The sequence below is a fragment of the Trichoderma harzianum genome (assembly GCF_003025095.1).
Source record: "Trichoderma harzianum CBS 226.95 unplaced genomic scaffold M431scaffold_1, whole genome shotgun sequence".
In the NCBI taxonomy this organism is placed as follows: Eukaryota; Fungi; Ascomycota; class Sordariomycetes; order Hypocreales; family Hypocreaceae; genus Trichoderma; species Trichoderma harzianum.
Window position 1 is genome coordinate 1,307,035 of NW_020209249.1, and position 19,067 is coordinate 1,326,101.

The following is a 19,067-nucleotide window of genomic DNA, read 5'->3' on the forward strand; positions in this document are numbered from 1 at the left end:
TTGTGAAACCTTTTGGAGGGGGAGACGCGCCGCAACAGCCGAAGCGCGTCTGATTAGTTGTCGGGTAAATTGCTTCGGTGACGCTCATTATCAGCTATCGATAAGCCTTATCACACAAACTTCAAGGTGCTTGCTTACCCAGTTCGGCGCATCGCTCAAAGCAAAGAGCTCGCTTCATCTTTTGCTTGGGACAATACCGAGCTTGGTCCATTTCATGTTGCCGTTTATGTAACATTCAATCTACTGTCTCAATGCTTTCCAGAGCGGTGAACGTGCCGCGCGCCTGTTTTGCCAACCGCCTCTCCTCGTCGATTCTATCAGCCAGAGCTACGATAAGCATTCGCAGCTTACACAGTCGTGGAGAATGGATCCAGCAACGATGCTACAGCTCCGACCCCGTCATTCATAGCAAAGAGAAGATAGAGGCGCTGATATCTGGGAGAATCAGTGAACGCGAGTTTAAGAAATCAAACAAGCAGACATCTAAGCGGCCGTTCAAGAAGTCATCCAGCCGTAAACCATGGCGCCGCCGAAAAGAGGAGGAGATACCCGACTGGGGGCTGGCACCTTTGGAAGTCGAGGCCAGTCCTGCGACGCAAGCGGCTATAGAGCGACAGTTGGGAAACGGATTTGAAGGTGAACTTTCAGAAGAGGTTATGGAAATGCTTGCCGAAGAATCGCTTCTGAAAGAGGAGCCTGCTGCAGAAGAACTCGACGCAGACGAATGGAATCAACCAGAGCAATCTACTTCTCAAGAGGAAGCTGCCATTACAGAGGCCGATGCAGTCGAACCCAGCCAACCCAGGCCCAAGCGTGGATTCAAAGCTAAGAAAGATTTCCATGATGAACTCGTGCAGTCCAGGAGCGTCTCCGTTGCCGCTCTTGGAGAGCAGATCGATGCCATCATGTTAAAGAATCCCAACGAAATGAAGAGACCCAAGAGGCCCGTACGAAGAGTCCAAGACGATACAGCAGAAGCTACGGTCGAGCTCGATACCGAAAGGGATAATATGGTGGACGTGAAAGAGGAGAGTGATGAAGAGGCAATGAGAGCGGCGATGAAGAATATCGATGACCTACGGCCCGTCGACAAGTCGATTCTACGAATGAAGGATTTTGACTCTCTGGCGAATACCCTGCTGGATGGTTTCACGTTTAACCAACTTGCAAAGTATTTTAGCCAGAAGCGCCTGGCCTTGTCGTCCAAGCGAGATCAAGGGAAACAGTTGCGCTATCCCTGGATTGTCAAACAGGAGCCTTGGGTGGCTGCAAAGCCTGACCACTGGGGGCCGCTTAGGCCGAAGCAACGACAGGTTATTATGATTATGCAAATGATATGGAATCTGGAGGTTCAAGAGCAGGTTGAAGGCTTAGGCAGAACTCTTGTCTGGCTACAACCTCGCATCTTTGAGCTGATTGCCTGTAAGTCTTATGATGGCCGCTTGATTATGAGCGAATCTAGGCTAACATTCCCGTCCTAGCTCCTAATAGCGCCGTGCTTGAGCTACTCTCCAGAGACTTTTTATATCAGTCGAACAAGGAGAAAATCACTACAAGTTTTGACGATCACCGGATCAATATTTATGCTCGGAAATCCACCGTTCCTGCCATCCTCTCCCACCTTGACGAAACGGTCAAATCAATTCGGTCCCAGAAAATATCCTCGGGTTCCATTCAGGAGCACGACCTAGAAGAGAAACTTCTTCGAGAGCTAGAACGAATCACCAAGACGCATATTGCTTACGATGAGAACAATAAAGTATGCTTCAACTGTTGTGCCGCTAGATTTTCCCTGGCTAACGAATAAATAGGAACTTGAAATCTCTTGGCTGCAGAAGCAGCATCTTGCTTCCAAGGGTACAGAATCCCCGGCTGATATCGCTTTGCGACTTCTACTGGAGCAGACAACAAAAGATGCCCAAAGAAGTGTCCACATTATCACACCATCAGGCATTAGCAATATCAAGGACGGGGCTTTTATTAGCCATCAAAGAGAAAATAGGAGTATGTCTTGGAAGGACAAGCTCAAACAGTGGTCAAGATTCGTCACACCAGTTGGCCAAGCCACCACCTCAGGAGATGACGTTTCAACGCAATTCCCCGGTGTCATTTCCGATCTCAAGGCAACAACAGGAACCGAACCAGTCCACCAGATCACAGCTGCTTTCGGACATGTGCTTCATGGGAAGCATTCACAGACAGTGGCTGCAATGGCGGAACATCGTCGGCTGCTTTCTCCCGTCCTTCCCCATCCGGCATCATTTACATCTATCATGGAAGAAGACCAATCTACAACGCAACGAGCGACAATTGTTCTCAACTTTTCTCCAGACCCCAATCACTCCTTCACAAAATATGACTCCGCGCCCCCTACAATACAACTGCAACTGCCAGTGAATCCCGACAGCGACCTTACCGGCTCCTCTCTCCCCCCTGGCTCAGCCCTCTTTGGAGTCGCAGCACATCATATCAATGACGTGCTTATGCCCAGCGAAAGCGTAGATGTTCGCCTGACGCAAACCCATCTTCTTCCTCTTGATGCAAGCCAAGAGTCCGCCAAGGAATTTTTATCGCAAAGCGAATTCAACCTCCCCCAGGGTGTTCTGAAAACACCCAGCAAAGCCAAGTTCTCAATCCCCAAGGCATGGGTGACACAGGCTAAAACAACACGCAAGCCTTCCAAGGCCACCATCAATGTACCATACATATTTATGGGGTTGGAAATTCATCAAACCGTCCAACTCGAGTTCCATGGCCACACGCTGTGCTACAACAGCATCGATGCAGGCCGACACGGAGGCCACCGGCAAGAGCTTTCACTTCAAGCCGGCCCTCTACAAGGCAAAGACGAACAAGCATTTATGCTTGATAGAGATGAGGCGTCACGCTTCTTATCTCTAGTCGAAGGAGTAGCGACCGGCAAATACTTTTCATGGCACAACGGGTCTCAGCTTATGCGAGAAACTCCAGACGTTGGCACGCTCGAGGATGAAGTCACAGAGGATCAATTGTCATCACTAGATGCTGAAGCTGAGGATTATGAACATGTTCAGAGCATGGGATTTGAACAGCTGCAAAATACTGAGCATGAAAATGACCATTCCTCGACCGAGAAAGCCCCAGAACCATCTGAGGACTTGCAATCTCCTGAACCTGACACGACGAAAGAGCCAGAGCCCGAACAAAAATAGTAAGAAAAGAAAAACAAGATAGAATTTTGGTTATCAAGAGTGCAGCCACGGTGTCGGGAGCAAGGACATTCCAACGGCGTTTTTAGATGAAGCAACGATTCCCCTCTCACGATGCCATGTATATAAACACATGATACACATATATAGATCTATAGTCCTCACAGAAATTTGTACGACTAGTTTTAGAGATGGAAATGAGTTGGACCTTTTGAGTAAACAGCTAACGATGATGACTTCAAAGCAACAGCTGAGTGGTAATAGTATCATGAATGTCAACTGAAGAGTACCTGTTGCGTCAACGGGTCAGGTCGGGTCCATATCATTTGAGGTTCTTCAGCGGGCTATGGTTCAGCTCCTATAGCGGAGATTTACAGCGAGCAAAGTGGCCTGTAGACATGGAAGTGCCGTTAGCACCTCTAGTCCACTAAGCGCCCCTAGACTACAGCGCGCAAAGACAAAACACGGCCTGTGATATCAAGCGTCAACACACATGTACACATCACGATCTGAACTCTTAGGGCAAAGAATTTACACAACATCACACACAAGGACAGAGCGAGAAACAGAATTGGTTGTCGAAGTCATTAATTAACTTCTATCTAATTTTTTTTTCGTTCCCTTTTGTTTTGCATTCCCGGAGAAGTTCTGATGGAACCCTTATTCCCAGCCTCTCAATTAACGTGCCTCGATACATAGTCGAGTGCTCATGCATAGCAACATTGATCGTTTCGTCGTAGAAGTGAGCGCACGGTGCCCCACTGGAGAAACCTCACGAGGGACCCCAGAACATCAGGTGGTGATGATGGGTATCGCTTATTTCTTGGTGGCCTTGGCAGCGGACTTGGTGACCTTGCCAGCGGTGGCGGCGGACTTGTCGACAGCCTTGATGACACCGACAGCGACGGTCTGTCGCATGTCACGGACGGCGAAACGACCCAGGGGAGGGTAGTCGGTGAAAGCCTCAACGCACATGGGCTTGGAGGGAATCATCTTGACGATGGCAGAGTCACCGGACTTGATGAACTTGGGGGCAGTCTCGGTAGCCTTACCGGTACGGCGGTCGATCTTCTCCTGGAGCTCGGCGAACTTGCAGGCAATGTGGGCAGTGTGGCAGTCAAGAACGGGGGCGTAGCCGGCACCGACCTGGCCAGGGTGGTTCATGACGATGACCTGAGCGGTGAAAGAAGCGGCACCCATGGGGGGGTCGTTCTTGGAGTCACCGGCAACGTTACCACGGCGAATTTCCTTAACGGAAACGTTCTTGACGTTGAAACCAACGTTGTCACCGGGAACACCCTCGACGAGCTGCTCGTGGTGCATCTCGACGGACTTGACTTCAGTGGTGACGTTGGAGGGAGCGAAGGTGACGACCATACCGGGCTTGAGGATACCAGTCTCGATACGGCCGACGGGAACTGTTCCAATACCACCGATCTTGTAGACATCCTGGAGGGGAAGACGGAGGGGCTTGTCCGTGGGACGCTTGGGGGGCTCGATGGAGTCGATAGCCTCAAGGAGGGTCTTGCCGGTGAACTTGCCAGCCTTGGTCTCCTTCTCCCAGCCCTTGTACCAGGGGCAGTTGGTGGAGGGCTGGAGCATGTTGTCACCGTTGAAGCCGGAGATGGGGACGAAAGCAACAGCCTTGGGGTTGAAGCCGACCTTCTTGATGAAGTTGGAAGTCTCCTTGATGATTTCCTGGTAACGAGCCTCGGCCCAGTTGGCAGTGTCCATCTTGTTGATGGCAACAATGAGCTGCTTGACACCCAGGGTGTAGGCGAGCAGAGCGTGCTCACGGGTCTGGCCATCCTTGGAGATACCAGCCTCGAACTCACCAGTACCGGCGGCAATGATGAGGATAGCGCAATCGGCCTGGGAAGTACCAGTGATCATGTTCTTGATGAAATCACGGTGGCCGGGAGCGTCTGTGAATTGCTTGTTAGCACTGGCTTGTAATCGCTGTGTGAAGTTGATGGAAAGAACATACCAATGACGGTGACATAGTACTTGGGAGTCTCGAACTTCCACAGAGCAATGTCGATGGTGATACCACGCTCACGCTCGGCCTTGAGCTTGTCAAGAACCCAAGCGTACTTGAAGGAACCCTTGCCGAGTTCGGCGGCTTCCTATTGATGGAAAAGTGGTTAGCATCGCTGAAAGTGATGAGACGCAGAGCACGTTGAATGATGGCTGGGCAGTAAGAGCGAAGCAGAAAAAAAGCAGTGACCTAGTGGGGTGCACGAGAAACCCCACTAAAACCAAACGACAGCCAAAAAAATTTGCGTCGCTGCAAAGGAGGGGTAATGCAAATCGGGGTGATGAAAAATTGTCGACACGAAAATTCTCTGCAGAATTATCGGGCACAATTAAATGTGGAGGGAGAATCGAGGCGAAAATGAGTTGAAGCTTACCTTCTCGAACTTCTCGATGGTACGACGGTCGATACCACCGCACTGGTAGATCAAGTGACCGGTCTGTATGATAAATGATTAGCCCTGTGTTCAAAGAGTAGATGTCCCGTATCAAACGACGTTTGATATCGGAGCAGGAGAAGAGGGTGCAACTCACGGTGGTCGACTTTCCGGAGTCGACGTGGCTGTTGTAGCAAGTCAGTACTGTGTTCGATCGATCTCATTCAAGATGATTGATGGAATACGCACCCCTAGAAGATGGTGGTTAGCACAAGTGTTTGAGAATCAGAGCGGCGAATGATGCCGACATGAAGAAAGGATGATACGTACGATAACGACCACGTTGATGTGAGTCTTGTCCTCCTTACCCATTTTTGCGGTTTGTGAAATTTAGCGTGAGCTGTGTAGTCCTTGACTAAAAGTACTGGAGGGAAGCAGAGTCAGCCGGAAGTGTTCCTCAGACGATGATGATGATGATGAGGTGATGATGTTCCAAGTGTTGGAAGATGGAATCACCAAGGCGAGGGCGAAGGGAGAGATGGCACATACAAATTCGCAGATCGGATGCTTGAACCGGGTATGCGAGACGAAGAGCAGAAGAGAAGAAAATTTCGAAAGCAGATGGTGGGAAGAAGAGATTTAAAAGGTGGTGGGCGGAGGGGTGGAGGGGTGCAGCGCTATTGCTCTGTGCTTTTTTTTTCTGCCACGCGCGGGGCAGCAAACGGGGCTTGTGAAAAAAAAGCCTTAAGGAGGGGCAAAATAAGCGGCATGGTCTAGCCCTAACGAGCGAGCCCCAACGAATAATATTTTTCTCTGCCCTCCCGCTTCCCACTCAACGCAACTGCAAATCCGCAAGAATTTTTTTTCTCGCCTGAGCGGCCTTGGTGGCTGTGGGCGATCTGGCCAATGGGATGCTGCGATTGGAGCTCGCCCTTGTTAAGTGCCCGCCACGATACGATCTGGTATGATGGTGGAACATACAGTACGGACGAAGCTGAGGAGTACATACAAACAAACAAGAGTCAGACCGATGGAAGCCTTGGAATCCCTTGCAAGTTGGGAGGCGATCACCGTACGAGTACGAGTAGTCGTAGAGTTCTACCACGGCTCAATGACGGCTTCATTTGAAGTCCGAGATGTGAAGCGCCAGCCTGGTGCCTAAAATGATGGCGGTTATCACTTGCAGCACTTCAGTTTCAGCGAACCTATCCTTTCTGCAGTACGGGGTGCCAGTGCATACGCACTCCCACCGCTACGCACCGCTCTGTTCGCCGTGTGTACCCAGTACGTGCTAATCCATCTGGCGAGCGCTCCTACGTATTCCAGACATCTTTTGAAGAGTCATCGGCCACTTTACATGATTTCACAAAAGCTTCAAATTCAACTCGGTGTGACGCAAACAGAAAGTAAAACGGGAGAAAAGGACACATAAAGAAAACTCATGGTATGAGAGCATGCTCTGATACCAAAGTGAAGCTATACTTCTACGACTTGGCCTGCTGCTACGGAGCACATTCCCCTCGTTGACTTTTTTTTTTTTTTTTTTTCACTGCCCAATCCACCCACACTCCAGCTACTGGCGCGCGCCAGTTTTTGCCCAACTCGCCGCTGTCGTTTGGGTTTCACCAAGGATGAAGTACTGGTACCTCCTATCTCCTTATCTTCCACATCGCGAGGCTGTTACACCACAGGAGTGAGTCAAAGGCGGTGTGTGAAGCCGTCGTGATGAGCATGTTATGATGGTTTCGACTCTCGCTGTATTTCGATCACTTGGTGGACAAAGTCTGTGGCGAAAACGACTGAGCTGATGTGCTCTTCTTGTCGACAGAGCCGTGTTATGTGAGTGTCCATCTTCAGAACCCATTTGACCATCTCCATATCCCTTACATGGACTCGGTCTCTCTAGCTCCGCCATCTTCACTTGCAGCTACTACAGTAGGACTAGTAATTCGACTCCCCTGTAAAATATATGATATCGCCAGAGCCATTTTTCCCGCTCTCGATGGGTTTTTTCCTCACTCCCACTCACATGTTACCCCTCCATCAGCCCCTCCATTCATGCTCACTCTTTTTCCAAGCCCACACTGAAACGTCAACACCCCCACTTCATGCATTCTATCCATCACCTGGGCATTGCCACCGCCTGCAGGTTTTTTCCTCTGCCAAGTTCTGATCTATCTATTTATCTAGCAATGTACAGTACTTGCCCTCGGTTCCTTTTGGCAAACGCCGAATAAGAGGTGCAGCCTCAAATAGAATGGAGCTCATGTATCAGAAATAGTGCCTGAAAAGTCTGTTGGGAGTGAGGGGGCGGTCCCGTGCGTATCAGTATTTGAAGCTGCTGCAGCCCCGTCCAAAAGATTTTGACCACGTTGACGATGCATCTGCGCGTCTGAAGCAGCAGCAGTACCCAGTGCTTCACCTGCTGAACTAGACACGGATCAATTTGCCGTCGGGGCTTGCAAGCGCCATGGTATTTATTGTTAGTCGGAGCCCAGCTTCTTTAGCTAGCGTGGGCCCATCCGTCCCGTTATCGATGGCATAGCTGAAGCTTAACTTGATCGACCAACAAAGCTGCTTCGGTGTGACTCTTAAGGACATCCAGGGAAACCTTCTGTCCCTCGTGAGTTTTGAGTTCTCTCATATCCAAGTCCTGTGTAAGGCTGTTACGGCCGGGCTGGGTTGTTTGAGCAGGAGGCAGGTCGGACCTTTGATCATCAGATCTAGGGTGGCTCCGTCTGCTATGTATGAACTGTGTAGTCGCTGTTGATTGACGAAGCTCTGAATATCTGCTCAATTGCTAAGGTATCAAGCTACAGGAAGGAGAAACATCTCGAGCTTTATCATGAGGCTATCGGGTCTCTCAAGCAGAGCCACGGCCGTATCTTTACATTGCTTCTGTTCGGCCGGCGAGCATTCTGTCTCCATCCCCGAGCAAACGCCCCATAATTTGCGATGACATATAACTGCCTCACACGGGCTTCCACTCCAAAGTCTGAAGATGGTCATACATTGATGTGTTACAGCAAAGAATACTTTGCGCATCTGAATGCCCCTCCCTCTAAAGAGTCTCTCAACTGTGACTCAACAGAGAGTTGAACGGTACACTCATGGCTAACTTGCCTACGCCATTCCCTGTTCATTCATTCGTACCACCAGTTTCCACTCCTCATCTGTAGAGATGTGCTACTTATTCGGAGATTTTTTGAGATACTCCGCAACGGCCTGGGCAATTGCAGGGTTCTTAAAGTACTCTTGAAATTGCCGTGGTCGTCGCTGAGTAACTCAAAAATCATCGAATATGAAGCACAATTCGGCAGATGAGAAGTGGAAGATGGTGGGCTTGCTTATCGTCCCAATGTCAGCCGTCATGTCAGGAAGGACTACAGAAGACAAAACTACCTAGTTGTGTCTGCTGTAGTCCTTCGGTATGTTAAGACAAATAGATGGGATACGAATCGTCATCGGTTCCTAGCCATAGCGAAAGCTGCTAGGTGGATATCATGGTAAGAGTTCAACTCATCCCACACAAGTCAATCTACACCTGGTTCACAATGAAGCTGGTAGAGTCAATATTTCCTGAAGAAAGAGAAGAGTACTCATAGAATCTCTCTCCCTCTAATATTACTCATTGTTCCTACATGGGCCGCTGATGGACAACTTTGCCTCTCCGTTTGCCGTCGTCCTAGAGCATTGATATTTGCTTGTGTGTCCCAGCCCCCAACGCGTACCACCTCAGCGTCCAGACAGCTGCCAGCACTCCCGTCCCTTTACCGCCTTCCCGTCCCTTATAAACCCCGATATGTACCTCTTGTCCCAACAGAACCGCTGTTCCGTATGGTCGAGTGGTTCAAGCTGGCGCCCGTATAGAGTAAGAGCAACTCGTTGGACTCCTATTCTCTCTGCGTAGGTGATAGCCAAGGATCCTGGTGCAAATCCGGGTGCGGGCATGCGGTGGTTCGATTTCTGATCGACCATCTCTTTTTTCTTCTTTTTTTCCCAATCCCCGACAACCTCTTGCTGTTTGTTTTTTTGCCTTGCCATGTGTATTGCCTCTGCGGTTATAGAGCCATGATTTGATGACATGCATAGTCATCTTGTTAAAATGTTGCCCTCGTAATGTAGACTCTCGGCAGTACTTCTCCTGGCGTCTGGATGCCTGGGGCATTCACTTTGCTTGGTTCTTTCCTCATGGCATGGCTAAGCGATGACACATTATTGAGATAAATCTAGAATAACAAATACGTTCGTTTCCTCTCATTGAATGACCATTACTTCAGTCCTACATCTATCTACTTGTTCGATTCGCGTGCATATGTTACTGTACAATCGCTCGCTATTTTCTATCAGTTTATGCTTCGACAATTTTACCATCTTGTCTCTCCATTCCTCCTATGCTGCATCTCAGTGAGCCTCTATCGCCAGGTAGAGGACCGGATCCTCCTACGTTGATCCTATTGACTCTTCTTTCCAGTCGCTTTTGGTGCAGTCATTCCTTTGGGAGCCTTCAACCCCAGAAATGCGACTGTGACAACGACAAGGGCACCCATGGAACCCATGGTGTACGCATACTCTCTTCCTGCCCACCAGTATACGCTTGTGAATACAATCGGTCCCAATCCACGACCCAGCTGGCCCCAGCTCCGCATGATGCCTAGCTTGCTTCCGCGTTCGTGCTCGTTGGCTTCGAAGCTGCTAAGAGCGTTGAGGCCCGTCACAACTGTCGCTGATGTGATGGCGAGACACGTCGCTGCGGCATATAGGCCCCCAAGGGTGGAAAGACGGCTGAGGAGAATAAAGGCTGTGAGACAGGCGACAGTGCCGATACGTACGGACAAAAGGGGGGTCAGTCGGCGAGTGATGCCTCCCTGGAACACAGAGGCTACCAAGCCAATGTATCCAAGCAACCTACCATTCTTCCCAGAGGTGAACTGGAACAAATCATACGTCATAAAGGATAGGGACGTCTCCATTCCTGAGAAGAACAGCAGAAACACAAAATGGGTTGCATAAAGCAGGAAGCGTGAGTTCGTCCGCGTCACTTCCTTGGTCTCTCCATCCTTCTTGCCGGGCGCGTTTGCCTTGGCTGCCACACCACCAACCAAAGATGGCAGAGTTTCTGGCAAGCAAAAGTACAGGTACAGCGTCTCGACGGAGATCAAGATCAGACTGAAACCTGCTGCTACTGCAAAAGGATTCGCCCATGCAGTGGCAACCGTGCTCAACCATGCCCCCAGGCCTGGCCCAAAGGTAAAGGCAACCGAGAAACATGCGCCGATGATTGCCATGGTGGATCCTCGTGTGCTTTCGTCGGAGATATCGCTAGCCATGGCGGTGGCAAGCTGAACATTGCCCTCGGAAAGACCACCCACAACACGGCTGGCCACAAAGGTGCGGAAGTCGACTGCCACAACCCATAGGAGCACAGACACCATGTTTCCACACATGGATGCAAGCAGCGCATAGCGACGGCCGTAGCGGTCAGAAAAATGACCGATCATGGGAGACGCGATGGCTTGCAGGAGGCTGTAACCATATCTTGTTAGTAGCTGAAACAACAAGTTGCAGGTCCTCCATCAAGGAGAGCCATGATGCGTAGGGACGTTACAAGATACTTACGAAAACAAAGACCCCAGTGCTCCACCGAGAAGGACAATGTCATATCGGGAATCGATGGGTCGGGAAAAGGACGCTTTGTATGCATTCAGCCCTCCGAGGACCTGCTGGAGGAGAGTGGCATGAGATGCGTCATGGTATATCAGGTTGGGAGCCTCGCGATCCCGATAGAACTCCAAAAGCTTTGGGAACAGTGGGAGGATAAACGTGAACGATATCTGGGTGACTCCCAAATCAGCCGTCTATCCTACAGGTATGATTGATGCTCACGATGCCTCCTCCTAGTTGCTGCGGCTTACCAAGTCTAGAAGAAGGGACACGATGATAACCCGAAGCACACGCTTCCGCGTAGCAGGCTCGACGGCTGCCATGGTGCCGACACGGGATGGCCAACCAACGAATTGGCCAATCTGTACGACAATAGACAAGACAAGACAAAGGAGGGGGAAGATGGACAATCAGCCCCGAGACAATGAGATGCTGCTCGTGCTCAGTACCAAGCAAAACGTCGCGCGATGATAGAGGAGCTCTCCGAGACAGGACCCACCGACAATGGAAGAGACGATCCGCCAAGCAGGACCGAAGAAAAGGGAATGAAATAAGGCAAAGCCTAGCGCAGTCCAATATCGGCAGTTCAGCAGGTACTAGTACTCCATGCTTCCCGTGCTTGCATGCGGAAAGACGATGAAGAGGCCAGCAAGTCCGTTATGATCCCCACACTGAATCCAACCCTGCTGGCGAGGCTTACTGTAGGGCCTGTGCGATTCAAGTGGAGCCCAGCTAAAACAGAGGTGAAATGGACCGTCTGGTGCTGACACTTGAAGCTCACTTTAGCACCCATGCTGTGCGTATTGCGTGGAGCTGTACCTTGCACTAAGCAAGTGCGGCGACTTGGATCGCGCCGCCTGGAATGAATTGCCCCGAATTGCTGGATTACCCCGGATTAGAAAGCTGCAACAACTACATACGGAGCGATCCCCAAACCCATGGAGGCTCTGGCGTGCAAATGGCAGCCTGGAAGCAAAACGTTTTCTTGGCATGATGCCGTAGTACTACCCAGTACTACGATCAGTGGACACCTCTTAGGAGATACCATGTGTTTCTCTTGACGACTTGACAGATGCGGCTCGTTCGTGTCGGTGGCGGAGCCATCAGCCGTCCAGCAAACGTCGTATTCACTCTTCGGACGCACGAGGCCATGCAATACGCTCTAGATAAGGGACACACGGACTCTCGGACCGGAAACCTGCATTTCTGTGCTACCACTGCTAGCCAACCTACGCCCAGCTCTTTTCCTTTGCTCTCACTCTCGCCAATCATCCCCAGACAGCGACATCTCGGTGTGCCTATTTGAGTGAATAAGGCCTGCCTGTGTTACCCAGTTTCAGTCCTCGCGCGGATAGATACCGCTTCTCAATCTCTGCAAGATCGCGCTTCATGGTAACTCCAATCATCTACGGATAGAGGACAGGCGGCAGACGAAGCCGCATCTATGCTCCATCCCGACTTTTTATGCAAACCTCATCACACAGGAAGGCGGAGCTTTGTACTACACTCATGCCGCGATGCCGTCCCAACTCGCTACTTCTTGTCGTTATTCTGGGTCATTGTTCTGTCCAGTCTTGGAGGAAATAGATTGGAAGTGCGGCTTCAAGGATCAAATTGTGCCATGGTGGCTTGATACTGAATATCCGCGTATGTCCCCGCGTTCTGTACCTCTTGTGTCGTGGTCACAAATGACGGAGTGATCTCCGAAGGGGCATGCTTAGCCGGATGATGCAGTAAAGGCCTGACGAGTGTGCCGTGCTTGTCCGGATACTTTTTTTTTTAACCTTCACAGCTTGCTGCGTCGGCGACTTTAACAGCACAAGTTTTATTCACCGTCTCATTCTTATTCTCGTACGGATGTCTCAGCATTCTACATCTGCGTGGATTAATCCACAATCTGGACGAATAACATTCATGTCATGACTTCCGTCAACAAACTCTAGTTGTACCTTTTCAGCTTGACATGGACCAGGCACCCGCATCGGAATCAGGCACAAGCACAACTTCTGTGCCGTCCCATGCAACTTGCAGGAGGCCCCGTCGCTCTCGATGGCCAGTGGAACGCAAGGGAAGATTAAACACCAGGAGACATCTGGGGAAGATGTGCCACAATCTCGCCACTAGCCAGGACTACCAAGCCTCACTCGCGGTAAAGTCATCGGTCTTCTATCACCCTTGGTGATTGAAACTTGGCCCCTTGTCTTTTTTGAAGGTTTCCGAGTTCCAACAGTTGCTCTAGACTCGTCCTTATCGCCGGGGCGTGTCACCCACGTCTAGCACGCGCAAGTATCCGCTTGGCTTAATCTCGAGGACGCCGAGATTTCAGTGAACCAACGAAGCCAATGGGATACCACCATGATAAACTACGTTACTTCTCCTAATTCGGTCTTGGTAAGTGATGCTTGGATGAATATTCATCACGAATGCAACGTATAGAGACTTGTCTAAGGCAGTTGTAGGGACAGCAATTCTCAGGAAATAGAAAGAACAGGGAGAAGGAAACCCCTTCTTGGTCGCCGAAAGGCAGCCCAAGCAATCAATCAAACTTCCCTACGTCAGTGCTGCTTTTCGGCATTGGCCAGTATACGATGTTGCCCACAGATATTGTTCCACGACAACAAATAGCGGACAGCGCCACTGCATCAAATTGCCCACTACGCCGACCCCACGAAGCTTAGCGATGCAAACAGGCTTCAGAATGCAGCCACCCACTCGTATCCCAAAATACGAAACGTGTTCGATTCCAGGGGAAGGGTCGTTGTATTCAGCTCATCACAAACACTCGATGCCACACGCGGCAAGCATCAAAGCATGAACATCCCGACACTCGGTCATTATCCCTGTTTGGAGAGGAGAAAGTAGTCTAAGGCTGCTCGACTAAGTCGAGACACAGTTGCCGAGGGCTTCGGGTGGCCCGTACTTGTGTTTCTAATCTCCAGGTGCAGAGGAATCATGCAGGTTGCTGCAGGAGGGGAGAGGAGTGCGTTCCGTCTTTCGCCCGAATTAGGGTGATACGTTGTAAGTTCTTGGGCATCACTGCGAGTTGATCAACTTCCAACCCTTGCTACATCAAGAGACGTCCCTTTCTGAGGATCTTGGAGGGCCGCGGCAACATTGAAGCCTCGTCACAGGGCGAACATTGATGGGATGAACATGTCAGAATTCTACTAGTTCACAAGGCGGAATGCTGGTAACCTTGTCCAACGACATCAGCATAAAATCCTATCCTGGGTGGAATTTGTTCGTCCTAGAATAGCCGCACAAATACGTCCGAGCCGTGATATCGTGCGAACTGCCTAGAGCTCGTTTGCATAGACGCAGAGCCATGCCAAGTATCCACTTGAACCGACTAATAGCTACTCTCACGGACAATAACTGATGACAATGGGACCCTGGCAACTTCATGCCTCTACTCGAGATCTGCAGCCACGCAGCATCAGACCACCTTTCCATAGGCTGTGACTGGGGCCGATGGAAGCAGCTGCCTGATAAGCGCCGTTTTAATCCTGGTTCCGAGGAACGGGACGTGCAGCATCCAGCCGAATCGAAGGGACAAACGGGAAAAGGCACCTGAAGCCCGGATGTTTGCTTGATCCCTGGCTAGATGTGACCAGAAAGGCATTAGCGCAGGTCTCGGCAGCTGGCTAGTCCCCTAGATCTCGAGGCGGGATTCACACGAATCCCCGCACAATTTATTCCTGTTCCTGTCCCTGGCCATCTGGGCAGTTGGGGCCCTATGGGGTTGAGCCAGAGAATCCAAAGAAGGGAGAGTTCAAGGCAAGGCATCCCGAAACCCAGCTTTGGTGTGGTGGTGTTGATGGTGGTGGTGGTGGTCAGATTGGCATAATGGCATGCCACATGAACTCAACTTGGCAAATGAGAGCCAATCAACCCATCTGCAAGCGACTCACCGAGTCTGCACGATGCTGGACGATACCTGAGCCCCTTGGGGGGTTGCGTCGACTTACCAGCCACTCACACGAGCCCAACTCCAAGCTTATTGGACACAGTTAAGGCCTTTTGTTGTTGCGGGTCAGTCATGGAGACACAAACAGATCAAGACGGCTCACACCAGGTAGCACTCATCTTGTGCCTCAGCATGAACTGCCTGAATAACGGAAGATTTGAGCATGGGCCAAGCGTGCTCATTTCGCTGAGGCCTGCCGCCACACCATCAGCCTGGGGACGTCCCGTCATTGGCAATCGACAAACCTGGCACACCGGTGCTGGTCCGGCCCCTCCAATCGGCCCCACCCCGTTATTTCCCACTCACGATGGAGTACCACTGAATCACATGGCAGCAAGAGGTAGTAGATGCTGGCAAGCCCTTGAAGCTTTCCTCTACGTTTCGACATAATAGCTATGGTCTACAAGCTATAACAGCAGTACAGTGAGGACCTCAACAGTGACCTTGGAAGGTTACCAAAGCTTCGTCGCTGCGCTCTCATCAGCTATGGATGGTATCCTGTACGCCAGTCGAGGGAAGCATGTAATGTATCATGAAGTTTGCCTCATCCAGCCCCAAGCGAGGCCTAGAACCAGTAGGAACGCCTAGGAAACCCACCTTCACTCGAGTGGCTTGCCAATAGTCACCGTTGGGCAGTTTGCTCAGGTCGCCGACTTGCATGCCCCTCTGAAGCGCACCAGAGGCATCATTCGTGTACGGATTGGCCGCACACTTCTGTTGTATTTCTCATCCCTAGCCCTCTCCATATGCTGTGATACATGAATGCATGGTCGAGATCCGGCTTCGTAAAGTTGCTAGCCGGAGCAAGAAGATGAACCTCTCCTGAGAATGTCACCCAAGCTTGCTTCAGACTCTTATTCAGACTCTGAGAAACAAAGCCATGCATTTCCAGCAGCAGCCAGCCAAGTTGGTTTGCTATGGAGTGAGCCTACTGTCTCCTGTCTCCTGGCACTTGGCGCAGTAATCTCAAGAAAGTGGTCTCTCATGTCCCTGACCTCCATCATGCACATGGTCATCATGCACATGGCTGCTCCTGCCGCGCCAGCAAGAGTGGGAGGTGGAAACAAAGCCATATTCAGAAGTTTTTACCGATCAAAGAGGCTTGGGTTCCATTCTCTATTTCTGGGGGGGGGGGGGGGCGCCGTAAAGCAAGAGTGCGTGAATCTGTTGTCGGACAGGTCGTCACATACAACTTGTACGACACCGAGAGAGAGGTTGAAAGACCGGATACTATCTTTTGTTCTTTGATTGCCATTTCTAATTTAAGTCTTCCCAAAGTGGAGAGTGAAACCCTTTGGTCGTTGTCGTTTTGATGGCACTGCATAAGTCTACTACGTCACGCCAGCTTCAGTCTACTCTCATCCCTGGACTGTTGAGCTCTATTTGTGGATCTGGCACAGCACAGCTGAAGTGCCAACGGGCCATGGACGCATCGACCGCTCTGGAGGAGTACAGTGCATGCAGCTACTGTGGCTCAGGCGCCTTCAGGATGAATGGTTTGTCTGACTTGCCTGCTTCACTTGATGACCAACTGCCGCGCAACAATGTAAGCATACATACCGTACCAAGATTCATTCTGTGCGAGATTAGACGTGCCTGAGAATGAGCAAGGTTTGTCGTTTGAACGGTTAGATAGAGCCACAAGACAGGGCACTCCAGACTAGCATCCCTTGTGCCGTATTGTTGGACAAGGGAAGCATGTTGGTGACACAAACCTAATAATCGTATGAGAAGTGTGGGTGTACAGCATATATGAGAATCCCGACGACTCCAATGCCGTCCAGAGAGTGGAGTTCTCATGCTGTTGGCGAGGGTCGAGTTGGTCTTCGGCCCGCCTCGACATGCATTATGTCGGCCACCGGTTTGCAAGCATCCTGGAAAAGACAGAGGCCAGGAAATAATGTGAAAGGCAGAGCTTCCAAGACCATCGAAGGCACGGTCGGATTCTAGAGAATATAAAATTTCCTTCGCCCGTTCCTACAACTCGATCCCTTCAGCATCGGCGACACAACGCGCTCTTCCATTGGTCTCGACTCGTTTCGTCCACCTCCTTCAATGTATTCCAGAAGCAGCATGCACAGCATTACCCAAGATCCGGCTGCCGGACCAGCCAAACCTCTCATATTCGTGCTCACGCTTGGTGATGATCAGACGCAGCTCACTTTTCAGGAATCCCACGCCAGCTTCTTGAACGAGCTCTTCGAGAGAGCAACCATATGGCATGCAAAGACGACGGAGAAGGCATTTACCTTGTTCACCCAATGTTCGGAGCCACATGCTATATTTGTGGCCGATGGAGGCATTGCTCAGGCTAGGTGCGAGGTCATATCGCAGAGGCTCGTGCAGTATGCGGCAGGTGGTGGCATCGTCGTCTTTGGTGGCCTTTTTGCTGCCTCCAGTTTGGAAAGCTTGAGAAAGATTATGAGGCAGACGTGGGATCTCCCATGGGAAACCGGCTCCTACCAACGATCCACGCTATCCCTGAATTCTCAAGTCGTCGGCTCTACCCTTCAGAGCAGACTCCCGGCTTCGTATAGCCAAAAGGCTCTCTCGATTTACGGAATGCAGCAGTGTGAGGCGTGGTACCTCTCAACCGAACACTCTACTGCCGAGGATCGTGTACCAACTCCCAAATCAATCGTCGGCTTCAATGAGTCGCCTGTTGTTTTCGCTCGATATGGAAACGGACACGTTGGATATATTGGAGATGTTAAGCCTGAGGATGGCACAATCCTTGCGATGCTCGCAATGTTGCGCTTATTAATCGAATGAATGCCTGAAGATTCCATGGAAACACATCATGCCTCGAAGATCATGGCATGGTTCCAGGCATGTTGGAAAGCGTTGTTATCGGCCAAAGAAGAAAACTTTAATCAAGAGAAAAAAAAATCCAACAAGGTGACAAAAAAGGGCAAGAAGCATATCCATCCTGTTTGTACGTCGTGGCCGACGACATTTCCAGACAACCGCTTCCGGCACGAGGTACCAACGAGAGCTTGTCCATAGTAATTCAAAGATACTGTATCATCATGCAATTGCTTTAGTGTCGCGGTAACACACTCCGCATCGTGAATATGTCCAGGAGCACGTTTTGTAGAGTATATTCGCAGCTTTCAGCAGATTGATCTTCTGCTGTCGACGACAAATACCTGGCCGCTGCTGGTCACAGTTCATCCACATGGCTCAGCTTTGGTGAGATCCGTCATATACGCTGATTGTACTCGTACAAAGCCTGTGTTTGAGGACTGGGCCAAAGCGGCCCAGGCATGGCCCCTGCCGCCACGGCTGGTAATTGGTGTGAGGACGATGATACACTGAATGTGTGTCATTTCTATTCGTTGACGCAGCGGAGTACCACCATCCGGCTGGTAGCGCATTTCCCAAGCGGCTATTCATCGCCCACATTTGGAATGAGCTGCGTCAAGACAGGGGGCTGGCGGCCGTCGTGGCTTGATAAGGAGGGTGAAATTGAGAGAAGGGCAAGGTTAAACAGAGAGACCGGGAAGGATGCAGAACCTGTTTGGAACAAGTACGAGTATTGGGCGCAAACACAGTCCGAGGTGGCCTGGCGACTACAGTACCAGCCGTCCAACCAACCCGGTGCCGAGTATCATGTTCCCATCAGCCTGCTAACACAACACGCCATCAGCAGCATCGTGCCCTGATCCGAGGCTTCCAGAGACTGGTCGCATTATTCTGCAGCAAACGCCACCAAAAGTGACTGGCAAATCAGGCGATGCTGCGAGCTTCGGGCCTGTCGATGAATGAGGAGGCGTGGCCACGCGCAAAGTGACGTGGGCGGCATTTTGGACCGCAATGCAGGTACCGGGGATTGTC

The 19,067-nt window shown here is 50.8% G+C and overlaps 4 protein-coding genes and 1 non-coding gene across 5 annotated transcripts; 3 read left to right on the forward strand and 2 right to left on the reverse strand.

The window, feature by feature from the left end:
• Positions 1-251: 251 nt before the first annotated feature.
• Positions 252-3,191, forward strand: M431DRAFT_73084 (hypothetical protein; the record flags this gene model as incomplete). Its single annotated transcript, XM_024922101.1, has 3 exons — positions 252-1,422; positions 1,482-1,759; positions 1,812-3,191. 3 exons carry the CDS (start codon positions 252-254, stop codon positions 3,189-3,191), a joined length of 2,829 nt encoding a protein of 942 aa, XP_024780040.1.
• Positions 3,192-3,761: 570 nt separating this feature from the next.
• Positions 3,762-6,162, reverse strand: M431DRAFT_12328 (hypothetical protein). The gene is made up of 5 exons (XM_024912186.1): positions 5,929-6,162; positions 5,757-5,785; positions 5,600-5,662; positions 5,176-5,314; positions 3,762-5,113 (listed from the first exon to the last, which is right to left on the reverse strand). Exons 1-5 carry the CDS (start codon positions 5,969-5,971, stop codon positions 4,005-4,007), a joined length of 1,383 nt encoding a protein of 460 aa, XP_024780041.1. The 5' UTR covers positions 5,972-6,162; the 3' UTR covers positions 3,762-4,004.
• A 3,297-nt stretch (positions 6,163-9,459) lies between these two features.
• On the forward strand, positions 9,460-9,549 carry M431DRAFT_t3. The gene has a single exon. It is a non-coding gene; the product is annotated as a tRNA-Arg (tRNA).
• Positions 9,550-10,053: 504 nt separating this feature from the next.
• On the reverse strand, positions 10,054-11,586 carry M431DRAFT_441 (hypothetical protein; the record flags this gene model as incomplete). Its single annotated transcript, XM_024915200.1, has 3 exons — positions 10,054-11,125; positions 11,219-11,433; positions 11,515-11,586. 3 exons carry the CDS (start codon positions 11,584-11,586, stop codon positions 10,054-10,056), a joined length of 1,359 nt encoding a protein of 452 aa, XP_024780042.1.
• Positions 11,587-17,303: 5,717 nt separating this feature from the next.
• M431DRAFT_489129 (hypothetical protein) lies at positions 17,304-18,002 on the forward strand (the record flags this gene model as incomplete). The annotated part of the gene is made up of 1 exon (XM_024916642.1): positions 17,304-18,002. One exon carries the CDS (start codon positions 17,304-17,306, stop codon positions 18,000-18,002), a length of 699 nt encoding a protein of 232 aa, XP_024780043.1.
• Positions 18,003-19,067: the final 1,065 nt, after the last annotated feature.

Excerpts from the sequence above, each read along its gene's own strand:
- M431DRAFT_12328 (XM_024912186.1), bottom strand. The coding sequence starts at position 5,971 with ATGGGTAAGGAGGACAAGACTCACATCAACGTGGTCGTTATCG. Across the intron at positions 5,786-5,928 it reads CATCAACGTGGTCGTTATCG|GCCACGTCGACTCCGGAAAG; the intron begins TACGTATCATCC and ends CTTGCTACAACA. Across the intron at positions 5,114-5,175 it reads GTACTATGTCACCGTCATTG|ACGCTCCCGGCCACCGTGAT; the intron begins GTATGTTCTTTC and ends AGCAATTCACAG.